Consider the following 13278-nt stretch of genomic DNA (forward strand, 5'->3'; position numbering starts at 1 on the left):
TCAAGGTCTAGGAAAACGAATTTGGAAAGTACGTCACGGTTGCGTACTAGAGTCTTCGACCGTATGTTTGCCGTTCACATTTGTCGACAAGCTGCTTTCCCTCGCACATAGTACGCTTATAGACTGTCTTTGTACCCAAAAAGTGCGGGTACCAAGCCAGTGTGATTTAAGACAGGGTGATGTATGGTTCCCTCGAAATTCAAATTCTCTGTTAGCTAAGGTAGGTACATGCCGTTGTGAGTTAAGACAGGGTGGTAAATGTTCGAGCCAAGCGGAAAGTTTGATTCTAGCACTTATGAAATGACACCCGGGGTGACATCCCAAATGGAGTTGGAGTTTGCATTTGTTGGGCAATAATTATTACGGTACCCCGATAGAATTCTCTGAATCATCTTTTGAGGCACAACTGGCTGCCTTTTTCGTTATGTGATGCTTAATCTAAACGCAGTTGATATGGTTTTCACGTACATTACAGTCAGACTTCCGTTGTTTGCGAATGCATGAAGCTATTGTTCATGTGCGTGTAGCAAGTTTGTACCATTCTCCGATAGGATATCAGAAAGAGTCTGCCTCCATGTCTATATACAGCTAAGCCAAGTCATGTAATATTCCTTCGAGGCTTATAGGTTATTCTATATTTCCTCATTATATGTCTTCCATCGGCGGAGAACATCCCATATGTTCGACCATCCTGAAACAAACCATACTCTCATTTTCAACCCTCGCTCCGGCTGATGAGTGCTGCATCAATGCTAAGGCCCAAGCTTAACCCTCTCGCGCCTCCCTCTGGGGAAAGGGCGCTGCGCGAGGCTCGAGCGCGCTCTTTCACAGCGCTCTCGCAATCAAGCAGACAAATTGAGCACCGGAAGGCCTCTCTTCATTCATTTCACCAGCTGCACTCTGCCCCAGCACACAGACACACGCACGTCTGACATCCTGAGTCAAACAACCTTTCTCGGCTTGCCCTTTTTTTTGTCTGGCACGGTGTTGCAGCCTCTCCTCGCACACCCGGCCCTTGACCGCGCAACTGGCCTCGACCTAGCTAGCTACACACCATCCGCAACTCCCTCAGGTAATCTTCCAGAACAGTCGGTACTATGTCCGAACAACCTGAGAAGAAGCTCAAGTTCGGTTCGCCCGAGTACAAGGCGTTTATGGTCAGTATAGCTAGGAGGTTCAAACCCCCCGCGTGTTGACACTTCATACAGGCAAAGAATAAGGCTGAGCGCCAGGCCACCACTGCCAACGCCCCGCCCACAGCATTTTCGCCGTCTATAACCGGTGATGCGTCCGCTGCCGGTATTTTTGGCATTGTGGCGGCGATCTTCTCCCAGGCGACAGCTTTCCAGGTCAAACCCGCGCCTGTCTCTGGCCCTATCCCGGGCACCACACCGAACTTTTCCCACAAGGTCAGTTGAAATCTCCTCGGCCTAGGCACTTCAACTCACATATATCATATAGGTGTCCCAGTCATGCAAAGATTCAGAGGCAGTCACCACACCACCTCATGCCTTCCATGGAGGGTTTCCGCGCGCTGAGGCCCTAAAAGCAGCTACACAAAACCCTGTGCCTGCAACCTCATCAAAGCCCCACCAGCACGCTGTCTCGGTTCCGCAGCGTCAGGCTGAGGAGCCTGCGCAACGAAGCCGTGACATAAAACTCACTCGATCTCGTTCAAACCCCCGCCCTGTTGTCCCGCGGGTGTACCATGACCCGGCCCACTTGCGTTCTAAGGATAGACCCATTGCTGTTCGACTGGAAAGACTTCGGGACGAACTCACAACACGAGGTCTCGAGGTTCAGAAATCTGACAAGCTGAAGGATTACGTCGAGATTCTCACCGCCAACGACGAGGAATACTCCACCCAGCTTTTAGCTCTCGAACAGTCAGTGCTGCGTCAGTTGTGGGTGAAGAATAAGCTCAAAACCTTGATGCTAGGCTTTCAACTCAACTCGAATAGCAACTACGAGTATGGCCTACTCACAGGAGTATTGGCCGATTCCTTTCCGCAGACGCCAGATGGTGATGCGCTTCGTGCTAAGCTTCGGCCGGAAGCGCAGCACAAGATCTTGCTCCGCATCGCCAACCGCATTGGTGCGGTATTGCGCCCTGAAATGACTGACGATCATATATATATCGCTAGGAAGATCGCAGATTTCCGCGCTCGGACGCTTGTGGCGGGGGGCACGGGTGGCCCGCAGCGATCACAATTCCATTCGCGCGAGCGTTCGATACGTCCACTGGCTAAGTCACCTATGCATGATCGCGACGATGCTCCATCCTTACGGAAGCGGACTAAGCGTCAGCGAGAGAACGACGTGGATGAAGAGGTTGAGAACGAAGCGAAGCCGTTACCAAAGAAGGCTCGACACGATGGCAGCCCGATCGCGATCGAGAGAGCATCCGCCCCAGTCCCGGCTGGAACCTCTACAGGGTCAACTCCTGAGCTACCTTCTCCTTCCAAACACCCAGCCACGGCTGCAGCTGACGCACAGTCATCCCGTCCCCTGGTAGCAAAAAGTAAAAAGCACCAGCGAGGGAGGGATGCCGAGGAAGAGCAGGAACCAGAGCATAAGAAAGCTCGGGTTACTGCTCCGGGCAACAAAGCATCGAAGAAGGAAGAAGATACCACAAAGACTGCTAGTCAACATTCGGTCTCTCTCACGAAGGATGTCGAGCAGGGTACCAAGCTTAAGTCAAAGGGTATCAAGCGCCAGCGAGACGAAGAAGACGAACAGGAAGAGATGAAGCCCGCGCAAAAGAGGTCTCGACATCAGCACCAGGACTCGATTGCCGCCGAGGAAGATCAAAAGGCATCTGGCTCTGGTACCCGCCAGCGTAAGACTCACAGCCCCCTAGAGGCTGGCGGGTCCGATAAGAAGAAGCCTAAGCGGAAAAACATGGTCATCGAATCCAACTACGATGAGTCCCGCGACTTCATCGATGACGGAAGCGAAGACGAGTCCGCGAAGAAGAAGAGAAATGACGTCAATGAGACAATGAGCCGCGCACAGTTCAGGAGAAAGTCACAATTCTTCAAAGACTAGATTTCCGGCCATTCCGTTGTTCGATGAGCTTGGCATATAGTCCTGTCCTTGGATTTTATTTTTGTTTTATTTTTTTTATTTTGGGAAAGGTGTATTGATGTTGACTTTGCCCTAGTCGTCGTTGAAGGTTTGTCTTTCAGTTCGTATGCATGTACGCTCGCATTGCGTCTCTTATGGCGCGGTTCAACACCGACGGTTCGGTTGGCGGATCACGCCTCAATGTTTCTGAAAATCGGGGGGTTTTTCACTGCAGCTCATTGGATTTTGCGTAAACTTGCGGGCGTGGGTTAGACCTGGACCAACCCGACACGCGCATCGAAACCTGTAAAGACTTGCCCTGGTCAAAAGGGACTTTCTTTCCAAGTGGGTGGTAGGTTCCCTGAGTGGGAAGAATCATAGGCAATCTCCAGATCCTCGGCCTAGAAATGTAATCAGTCAGAGACAACCGGCGAGTGCGCTGGTTGTCTACATCTGAGAAGACCGCTAGATGAGACTGCATATCATGCATCGAAGACCCGCACTACGGCGACGGTAGTCTTTAGAGACAGGCTGGATGCAAAGGAGGTTGCTTCGTGCTCCTCTCCAAACAAATACTGGCTTGACCAGTCTTCCTCGTCGGGCGAGTTGTCGCAACCATCGAGATTTTAGTACAGTTCTTGTTCTCTGGCTTTAGTGTAGCGCAAAGCAAATGTGAATATATTAGCAAATCGTGAGCGAATCCATACTGTGTTGAGGAAGTGAATGAGTCGTACTTTCCTTATTGTCCTAAAACACGTCACAACTGGCGCTTCACCGTCGCGTTACTTCCACCTCCCCGTTTCCTTCTCTACCTTCGCGCCAGCTCAACCAACTTCTGCGGTCCACTCAAGGGAACTTACTACGACGGGCCACCTCTTCCACATCACAACTTCACTTTTTACAAGATGGGCGGAGGTCCTAAAGCCAGCGCGGCAAACCTTGAGCCTCTCGGAAAGCGCAGGCGCTTCGAAAACCTGGCGGATTCCTCTAGCGTGGAGGCATGCGCGTCACATGTCCATGAGGTTAGAAGCGTGAACGACATGGCTCCAGTTTCCTCTGGTGCCAAGGACAGCCGTAGCGCTCCGCTCTTGAGTACTGAACAGACAACTACCAGCCACACCGAGTCTAAGCTCAACGCGAAATGGTCAGATACCGCTCCGGCGCAGGTCGATGAGCCAGGCGTTTCCCACCCACCAAACGCGGAGGCGCCTTTTTCGACGATGAGGACCACTATGACTGGGTCAATCGCAAACATACGGAGCGTGAAAGGGACCAAGGATCCCACAAAGAGAGCTCCTTCTCCGCGAACACGCCTCGAGACCAGTGGAGCTCTCGCGTTGGCCCAGGAATGGCAAGCGAAGTTCAAACCCCTTCCGAAAAAACCTTCGATGCCAAATTCTCTGCATGAGATCGACACGCGGGAGCAGTCGATTCGTATGGTTAGCGAGCAGCGGAAACTAGACTGGCCTGATCCAAAGCGATTACCGGCGAAAAAGAGTAAATTAAAAGACTACACTTCCATTGCAACGGGAAAAATCGATGAAGAGTCACGCCAGTATCGTCGCAAGAGCGGCACGGGCCCTCAAGCATCTGCGGCGAATCTGGAACCCCTCGGGAAACTCAGAAGAGTGTTCTCACCCAATGCTTCAGCTGACCGTAGCCCGGATCCGTCAGGGTATCAGCAGCCGTCCGCGCAAGTTGCGTCCGTGGACACACCCGCACTTGGTATCCAGAAGCCAAAGCCAGACGTTGCGCTCGACGCCATAGGTTTATCGCAGTCGACGGAGCATACACCAGAAGGTCGAGAGGTCTTGGCCCCTCTCAAGCAACTCCCGAGTAAGGCGCAAGATTTTGGACGTAACGCTGCTAGAGCGTTCCAACGCCCCTCGTCACCTCGCAACGATCCAAGCCTTTTCACGAGAACTAAAAAGACAGGTAACATTGATGTGTTCGAGGATCCCCTTCGAAAGCGTAAGCGCATCCCGTCTCCTTACCGGCGTCGTGAAGAATGCAAAAAAGTTGGCCGTTGGGAAGATCGCGATCACCGGCGCGACAGCGCACGCAATGATGTGCTGGGTAGAGGAAGGTCGTCAGCAACCTTCCTGACACAATGGACCGAGACGTATCCTCGTGGAGCTCATCCCTCCTGTGCGTCAGTCAGGAGGAAAGACCGCGTTAGCGACAGCGAGCGTGATCGGGCTCCGGCGAGGTATCAGAACGAGGGGCAGGACATCGAAGACTATAGTAACCGCGACCGACGTATCGATTCGAGACTTAGAGACGAACGCCGTCCCTATCGAGACGATTCTCTTCATGAGTGGTCTCATGCAGAGTCCCACCCTTATCGCCGAGATCGTTCCGCATCACCCCGTAGGTCCCACCATGACCGACAGAGCAATTGTGACAACATTCGATATCGTGGAGACGACCGCCGTCACCGTGGAGGAACTGATCTACACGCCCGCAAGGACACTGAGCGCCGATCCTGGGCTGACTACCAGGGGCGCGAGTATCGGCACCGTGACACACGACACTTCTATGAAGTATCTCGATCAGCTCGGTACGAAAGTGATCCCCACAAACAATCGCGATCATCTGATCAACACCTTCGTTCCGAACACCGACCCGATTTTCGTGGTGATGGCATACATCCCATGACAGGAAGATCTCGAGATGACCGATATCGTGCGCGCGACTTCAACCGGCGTTGAGCGGGGCTACAAGCTCATCGGTTCAGTCCTTTCACGCTCTTCCATCGTACGCTGTCGTGTGTGTCAATCGAGTAGATCGAATGAGTCTGGAGGAACCATGGAACAATGACCAGAAAAATCTCTTATACAGTTATACAAAGAGCATATATTGTTTACAGGGCTAATAATGTTGGAGCGGCAAGACATGGGCAGAGCGGAGAGGAGCTCAACAAGAGGTAGCAAAGCGCAGACGACATCGCGTCATTGTTACTTCGGTGCTGCGATGATAACGCTCTGCATTTTTGCGTCATACCGATGAATTTCGAGTGTTCGTAGATCACTTGCGTCTAGCAACGTCTCGAATTCTTTCTTCGTCCGTTCGACCCCGCCCAACGATGCCATCATTGTAAGGTCCACTTTTCCAAGAATTAGTTTGGGTTCTTCTCGAATGATATTTCCATACACGTACTATACGCAGCCTGCCATGGCAGCTGTGCGTCCGGCAAGACAACCTCATCGATCACAATGCGTGAGTCAGGTCCCAAAGCTGGGACTACTGCCTTCAGGATCCGGATGCTGTCCTCGTCCGTCCAGTCATGTAGAATATGTCTTAAGTAGTAAAATTTAGCTCCCTTGATCGGTTGATCCTTGAAGAAATCGTGTTCTTGAAATTCCAGTCCCTCAACCTCGGGCGCGCTCTTGAGGGTTGCTTGCACGTCTTGCACGATGATTCTGCCCGCCGTACTAGTGACGCTGTTCTTGAAGGCAAGCGCTTGCTGACCGAAACCGCCACCAATGTCAACGAGCAACGCGCTGTCAGCTGCGGCCTGGAAATCGCCTATAGCAGACGCGACTGGGTACGAGTCCACCCAGGTTCCCTCCCTCTGAATCGCCATTGCGTGTCCTAGCGACGCCATCTGCTCAGGATGCTGCTTCATCCACTCAAACGGCGTCAGATCGGTGTTCAGGGCCCTGTGGAATGGCAGGTTTTTGTTGTCAGTCATGTCCCGATACTCGTTCTCTGCAAGCCAAGCCGGGAGCGCGTACGCAGTGGGCAGATGGATGTCGTACGCGTGCGCTATCGCGCCGGAGACGTGAACATCAGCTAGCGCATGTGTAGTCTGGTTCGCGGCGAAAGTGTCGGCTGAGGGCTGATCGATGAGGCCGAAGGCTGCCATGGCGCGGAGGAGGTGGAAGAGCATTTTGGGGGCTGCAGACGTGCTTGTTGCGAGGGTGGAGATGGCAAGAGGGCCTTTGGATGAAGAAAGGGTGGTGAAGAGGGAGAGATCAGTCCCGACTTTCACGAGGGGCATTTGGAGGGACTAGGAGTGTTAGTCAAGGGTAGTCCGATAGCGGTATAGCGAGGAGTGTACGCCAGATGCGATCCTGATTACGAGGTTCCACTCGTTGTCGAACGAGGTTTGGAGGTCGCGGAGGTCTTGTTGGATTTTGTAGCGGGTTTGCTCGTCGGCTTTGGCGTAGAGAGTGCGGATCTGGGGTATGAGGGCGTCCATGACGGATGTATGGGGCTTTTGGGAATTACGGCTTGCTTGCGGTGTTCTGCTATGGGTATTCTGCAAACAGATGATTTAAGATTGTGACGAATCGAGTTGTGTGAGTCTACTCCATGGACACTGCATATTTATAGTCAAGCTATTGGGGATAGTCGATGTCGCATGTTCGGCCGGAGGAAGAGCCGACATGCGGAGAATCGCGGACAAGTATCAGAAATTGCTGCCTAATGAGGATTCTTTAGGGATCTTCCTCATGGACACGTCCGACAGTGACTTGAACGCGAGGGCAGTCGACCGTGAAGGCCGAGAAAGCCGAGAAGAGCGAGCATTGCTCGAAGTCATTACGTAAATCTAGGCTTTTCAGACGCTGCAGTACGTCCGGCATGCAATTGTAGATGGAATTTCGATCGATGCATATAACATCACTGGCTGAGGTGTTGAGGCTGCCGAAGGTCGCGAGAGATGGTTTCGGCTTAATAAGGCACACGCTAGAGAGCCTGAGGTAGATCGGCGCGTGCAGTCTTCCTTCCCTTCATCAACGACTCACGAAGCGTATTATGACATGTCCACTCTCCTCCAAATGAATTGAACGGGCATCTGGTCGAGCCATGGGCATAACGTGGCTCTCTCTTCCGCTGACCTGGCTTTCCTACCTTGGCGATGTACCATATCGGCAGTTTTATGGGATGCACCGAGTTAATTTGTCATTCACCACCTCTCCAAGCTTCATCGAACCATCAAAGCAGGTCTACTGTCTGCCTGACCACACCTTTCCGTTGCGCTGGTACGAGATCGGCATATACGACCTTGGGTATGCAGGTTAAAGTGCGGGAATACGGCAAAGGACGCACGTCCAGTGCCGAACCTGTGTATACCAACATATCGTGTTCTCGCGCCGCTCTCGGTATTACTCCCCGTACCAATGGACTTTTTGAAATGCATAATGCCTACACTGCATGTTTCTGATGCGCAGTAGAAAATCCCTACGGCGCCTAATAGATTGGGAGACTCATGTCGCACCGGGAAGATTAGTATACCAAGGCTGCGATGCATGCCCAGACACCGGGCATAATCATGCACTGAATGGGGTAGGCGCTGCATTGTAACCGTCCGTATCTTTCTTGCTAGCCCTTTTCGCAAATACAATAATCTTTTACTCTACAGAGGAGGCCGGAGCAGGACGCTCGCGTGGGAAAATTGCAGATATAAAACGGCTTCCTCAGATCTAGGTGCTTCCAAAGCGCATTTTCTCTGGTCTCTACGCAGGTATCAGAATGGTGTCACTCGGCGTTCGTCTCAGTCTCTTCGTTACGTTTAAGATCATTGTCGCATACAATTTCCCATATGAAAGCGTACAGCTCACTGACGATGACGTTGCTAACAACTCAGACATCAAGTTTGGTCAATTACCAGGTGACATCAAAGCAGAATGCAAGACCTTCCCAGGTGATAGCAACTGGCCGACTCTCGATCGATGGAATGCTTTCAATTCCAGCTTAGGGGGAGCATTGCTCAAGGCCATCCCTCCTGCAGCAGCTTGCTATTCTGGAATCTACGAGAATACCACCAAGTGTGCCGCTTGGCGACAACAATCTAGAAGCTCGCTATTTGTGTATGCTAGCTTACCTTTCCTAGTTCCGTACTGGAGCTGATTGAAGTGTAGGAGAGAAGATCCCTTGATACCATTCAACCAGTGGACTCTGGGAAACCCCTGCCCGGTACCTGGAGCGTCGCCTCCCAGTTCTAACACCACCATTCCGCCTCTTTCTGCTTGTCATATCGAGTATTTCCCGGCCTATGTGGTAATCGTTTCAACGGTAAAGCAGGTTCAGCTCGCTGTTAACTTTGCGAGAAACCATAACATCCGGCTTACCATCAAGTATGGCAAATTTCCAATGTAGTGCCATATTTACTGATAATTACAGGAACACAGGTCACGATTACCTCGGTCGAAACACTGGAGGTGGTGCGCTCCAAGTGTATGTGCATCATTTGAAAGATTTTCAATACCTGCCATCCGTGCAGATTGGAAAATATGAGGGCAAGGCCGCCAGGGTAGGCGTAGCCCTGGAGCAATACGAACTGTTTCCCCACATGGAGGAAAACAACATTACCCTACTTGCTCCTGGTTCCTCGACGGTCGGCGCATACGGCGGTTACATGCAAGGAGGAGGATTTTCATATATCTCCTCCAAATTTGGGCTCATGGCCGATCAAGTACTGGCATTGGAGCTTGTGACAGCGGATGGAAGGTTTGTCCACGCAGATGTGGAGGAAAATGAAGACCTTTTCTTTGCCATCCGAGGAGGGGGTCCGAGTAAGTATACTTTATTGTCATCTTTTTTGGGGCTTTCGATGTTAACGACCTCTCAGGCAACTACGGTATCGTCACATCAGCCATTGTCAAAGCACATGATTCTATCTCTGTTGCTCGGATGAACTTCAATTTCCAAACAGGCGTAAACTTTGAGCAAGCGAACATTGCTGAATGGGTGGACAACACAACTGCGTACGCGGAGGCCACGAACGAAACCTTCTGGAATGGGATCAATGCCTACTTTGCGCATCTCGTACGAATAAATGACGCAAAAGGTATCGGTTGGAACAGTCTCTCCACTCAAGCTCCCAACCCCATCTTCAACAGGACTGAACGAATCTTTTCGTTCACTGGCCAAGTGATCATGCCCGGTATGTCCGCTAATGACTTCAGCGATTTTGTCGCTCCAATCGTGCAGGACTTACACGACGTTGGAATCGACATCAAAGCTACTGTCGGCTGGTGGCCGACCTACCCTTCATATTCATTTCGGCCCAATGGTCCCGGCGAGGCGGTTGGCAATGGCCGCTTCGCCTCGCGCCTCTTTCCGCGCTCCATCTTCGAGGACCCAAGCTCGCCCGAATTTTTCAAAGCAATGGCTGCCATACGAATCTGGGTCGAAGAGGGGCACTACAGCTTCCACAGTGTCGACTATCACCCGTCTTATGCAACAGCGGGCTACCCGGGCGCAGACTCTGCGGTCAACCCGCATCTGCGAAATGCTATCATGCATGCGACAGGCTTCGATACAGGTAGCTACGGGCCCGAGCGTACGGCGGAAGAGATGATTGCGAGCCATGCCAGGCTCAACGCGTACGCGCAGAAATGGCGCGATGCGACTCCAGGCAGCGGGGCGTACATGAACGAGGCCGACACCGAAGAGCCTGGGTTCCAGGAAAGTTTCTATGGAAGTAACTACAACAGGTTGTTGGGTATCAAGAAGGTCAGAGATCCCTGGGACGTGTTTTATGCTGTGACGGGAGTCGGCAGTGATGAATGGAGAGTGGAAGGGACCGATGGGCTGCCAACACAACAAGGCAGGTTGTGCCGGCGCTTGAGATAGACGAAAACTGTCTACCTCTGCTGGTTGAGTGCTGCGTCATATTAAGAGACAAGTAGTATGTGCCCGTAAGGTACACGACGATTGCGGCCAAAAATTCGTACTTAGCTTTTAGCTCATGTGCAGCCCCCAGTCAACTCAGAATCGAGATCCTATCGATAGGAAAGATCGCATAGTTCCACTGTATAACAGTTGTTAGCAGTGTTGATGGATACTTCTAGAAAGGATAAAAAAGAAAGAAAAAAAAAAACCTAACACCCCTAAGCCTCCCGTTTCGGCCCGCTTGAGACTCACTGCCCAGCTGCCTAAGCTGTTCGGCGAGGGCAGAACCTACTGAGGCTGCTTAGAAGTGAACTAAGGCCCCTTCCCAGCTCGTATCAACCCATCAGCGCATGCGCACGGTCAAGGAAGGTCGTAAGTGGCGTTAAGGCTGCCGAACCCTTATCCCCTAGCTCCAGCCAATCCTATCGGCGCCTCGAGCGGTCAAGGAAAGGCCTTTACTAAGGTCAGAGCCAGCTGGGGGTCGAACCCATGACGTTCCACATATCTGACGATAAGCGGACTGGTTTCCAAAAACTTCGCATGAATGTCAAGCCATACGTCATTTTGAGTAGTTAATAGACATTCAGATCAAATTGATATATGTAGTGGAGCTGTTTCACGTTTCTCGGGTCGTTGTCTGGGCATTTGCGTTGCATGTAGTGAAGGTTTAAAGTAAAAGACCAATGGCGGTTGTCTGAGAAATGATCACTCGCCCCTCAACTGGCAGGAACGTACCAGAGCTGGCTTCGATGTTCTTCAATTTGGCTTTTCATCAGACATCGAAACCTTCCAAGGTTCTCGAGTCATTGTCAAAAGCTGCGTTGTATCAGCGCGTATCATATTGACTTGCTGCGATCTTATAAGCTTACGATATACCTTCACTCTCATCGTTCAATCGGCCTTCGTCTCTGCTGTCGCCGTTACTGCTCCGGCTATCGTTGCTACTCTGGCTCTCGCTGGAATGGCCGATACGATAACTTTCCTTCATTCCCATCTCAAGACCATCATAGACGTGGCCTATAGACGCTACCATACCACAAGCATGTATCAATTCGATGCATACTTTAAGGCATCGATGGAATGTTTTGAACCATTGAGGGAAAGTAATTTTATAAACGTCGTGCTCATGAGGACTAGGCGACGAGAGTTGAGACGCCGTCGAGTGGTCGCATTCAGCGCTACCACGGCTACTTTTATGTACGTATAATGCGCGCCCGGCTTCTGTTCACCACGGTAGCTTTCTAAGAAGCTAGACGTGTGCAGTTACCTTGGTGAGTCTACGGTCACCAAAAACTGAGTGCATTGACAGACTCAACCCAACCTCGACCTCGAGCGCGCCCCATTCCCCACTGCCCGGTGAAACCCTTTCAGTCATACTTCCCCAGTAACTCTACTGAGCACTGAACTCCCGTACCTATTGCCCATAAAACGTCGCCCGCTGCTGTTCCGCTGCCTTCTCCATCGCGGACACCCACCTCAACTGCTTCCACTACCCGCCTGTACTACTCGCCACGATGGCACTGACACACAATGCAATGGTGGAGCTTCACCAGAAGCTAGTATCCCTATTCTCAACGAAGCTTGCTCCGATCCCGAAGCACAGCTTCTTTGGCGACCGCAAGCCCACGTGAAAACATCAAGTTGTAGTCTAGTCTTGCGGCACGCCTACTCGATATAAAGATGTAGAAATTGTATTGGCCTCCGTGGGGCAACACAGTGTACTCAGACTTTCGAGGAGATACTACGTCTTTGGATCTACAATCCAACCTACGCGGCCTCGGGCCTTTTCACGCCTTTATGGACGTTCCCTGATTGGAAAGGTGCTACATGGCGTTCATGGTTGGTAACGAAGGCTACACGTCAATGGCAGTCTTTGACTATTAGTCATGAACAGCAGCTGAGCAGTTAAAAGCCATGAGGTATCTAAGGTTTCTCATCAATGAGTTTCCTGTTATGGCCAGGGCACAGATCCATCCACGGCTTCTCACCCATTGGGGTATCGCCGAATCGTGCAGAAAAGCCTGGCTTCTGAAATGCAGCAGTCGTTCTCCATGGACTCGGTAAAGGAACTGGCGGCGTCGGCGGTTCCATTTCTGTGACAACAGTAATTCGACGAAACCACATCAAGGAGTTTGAACACTGTGTATCACTGTCACTCGCGTCAAATGATGAAGCCTGGCAGCCCGGGCATGTAATGACGTTGGTGCCCTCGCGCGTAGCTTCATTACTCTCGTCGCTACGGAAAATGAAACTCGTTTCGATGCGCTGGCCAGGTAGAAATGCTCTCTAATAAGGGCGTGTCTGGTCAACCCCTCTTCTTGTAACCTTCTCTTGAAGCCTATACTGCCTATCTTAGACCTTTTTGAACCCCCCAAGGTTGCGGAAGCGGAGCTCAAACACGGCATTAAAAGCTTCTCATGGCGTAATGAATTGCGGACAGTCACTATCCGGGCAATTGGATCTTCCAGTACGAAAGGCTCCTCAATGAGGGTGCGTTGGAGCCGGCTTGAGAGAGCATTTTGTATATTTACAATGGCATGGCAGGTCGCAATATTCGTGGCCATCACCTTGTGGAGGAGTGAATTTAAG

The 13278-nt window shown here is 51.5% G+C and overlaps 3 protein-coding genes across 3 annotated transcripts; 2 read left to right on the forward strand and 1 right to left on the reverse strand.

Moving 5' to 3' along the window:
- Nucleotides 1-3971: 3971 nt before the first annotated feature.
- CC84DRAFT_1173757 (uncharacterized protein) lies at nt 3972-5777 on the forward strand (the record flags this gene model as incomplete). Its single annotated transcript, XM_018180056.1, has 1 exon — nt 3972-5777. One exon carries the CDS (start codon nt 3972-3974, stop codon nt 5775-5777), a length of 1806 nt encoding a protein of 601 aa, XP_018038603.1.
- A 177-nt stretch (nt 5778-5954) lies between these two features.
- On the reverse strand, nt 5955-7363 carry CC84DRAFT_563429 (S-adenosyl-L-methionine-dependent methyltransferase). Its single transcript, XM_018186703.1, has 3 exons — nt 7130-7363; nt 6226-7078; nt 5955-6172 (listed from the first exon to the last, which is right to left on the reverse strand). Exons 1-3 carry the CDS (start codon nt 7268-7270, stop codon nt 6024-6026), a joined length of 1143 nt encoding a protein of 380 aa, XP_018038604.1. The 5' UTR covers nt 7271-7363; the 3' UTR covers nt 5955-6023.
- Nucleotides 7364-8544: 1181 nt separating this feature from the next.
- Nucleotides 8545-10650, forward strand: CC84DRAFT_1257136 (FAD/FMN-containing isoamyl alcohol oxidase-like protein MreA; the record flags this gene model as incomplete). Its single annotated transcript, XM_018184700.1, has 4 exons — nt 8545-8882; nt 8934-9149; nt 9196-9587; nt 9644-10650. 4 exons carry the CDS (start codon nt 8545-8547, stop codon nt 10648-10650), a joined length of 1953 nt encoding a protein of 650 aa, XP_018038605.1.
- Between the last annotated feature and the right edge of the window lie 2628 nt (nt 10651-13278).

The sequence above is a fragment of the Paraphaeosphaeria sporulosa genome (genome assembly GCF_001642045.1).
Source record: "Paraphaeosphaeria sporulosa strain AP3s5-JAC2a unplaced genomic scaffold CC84scaffold_3, whole genome shotgun sequence".
Lineage (NCBI taxonomy): Eukaryota > Fungi > Ascomycota > Dothideomycetes > Pleosporales > Didymosphaeriaceae > Paraphaeosphaeria > Paraphaeosphaeria sporulosa.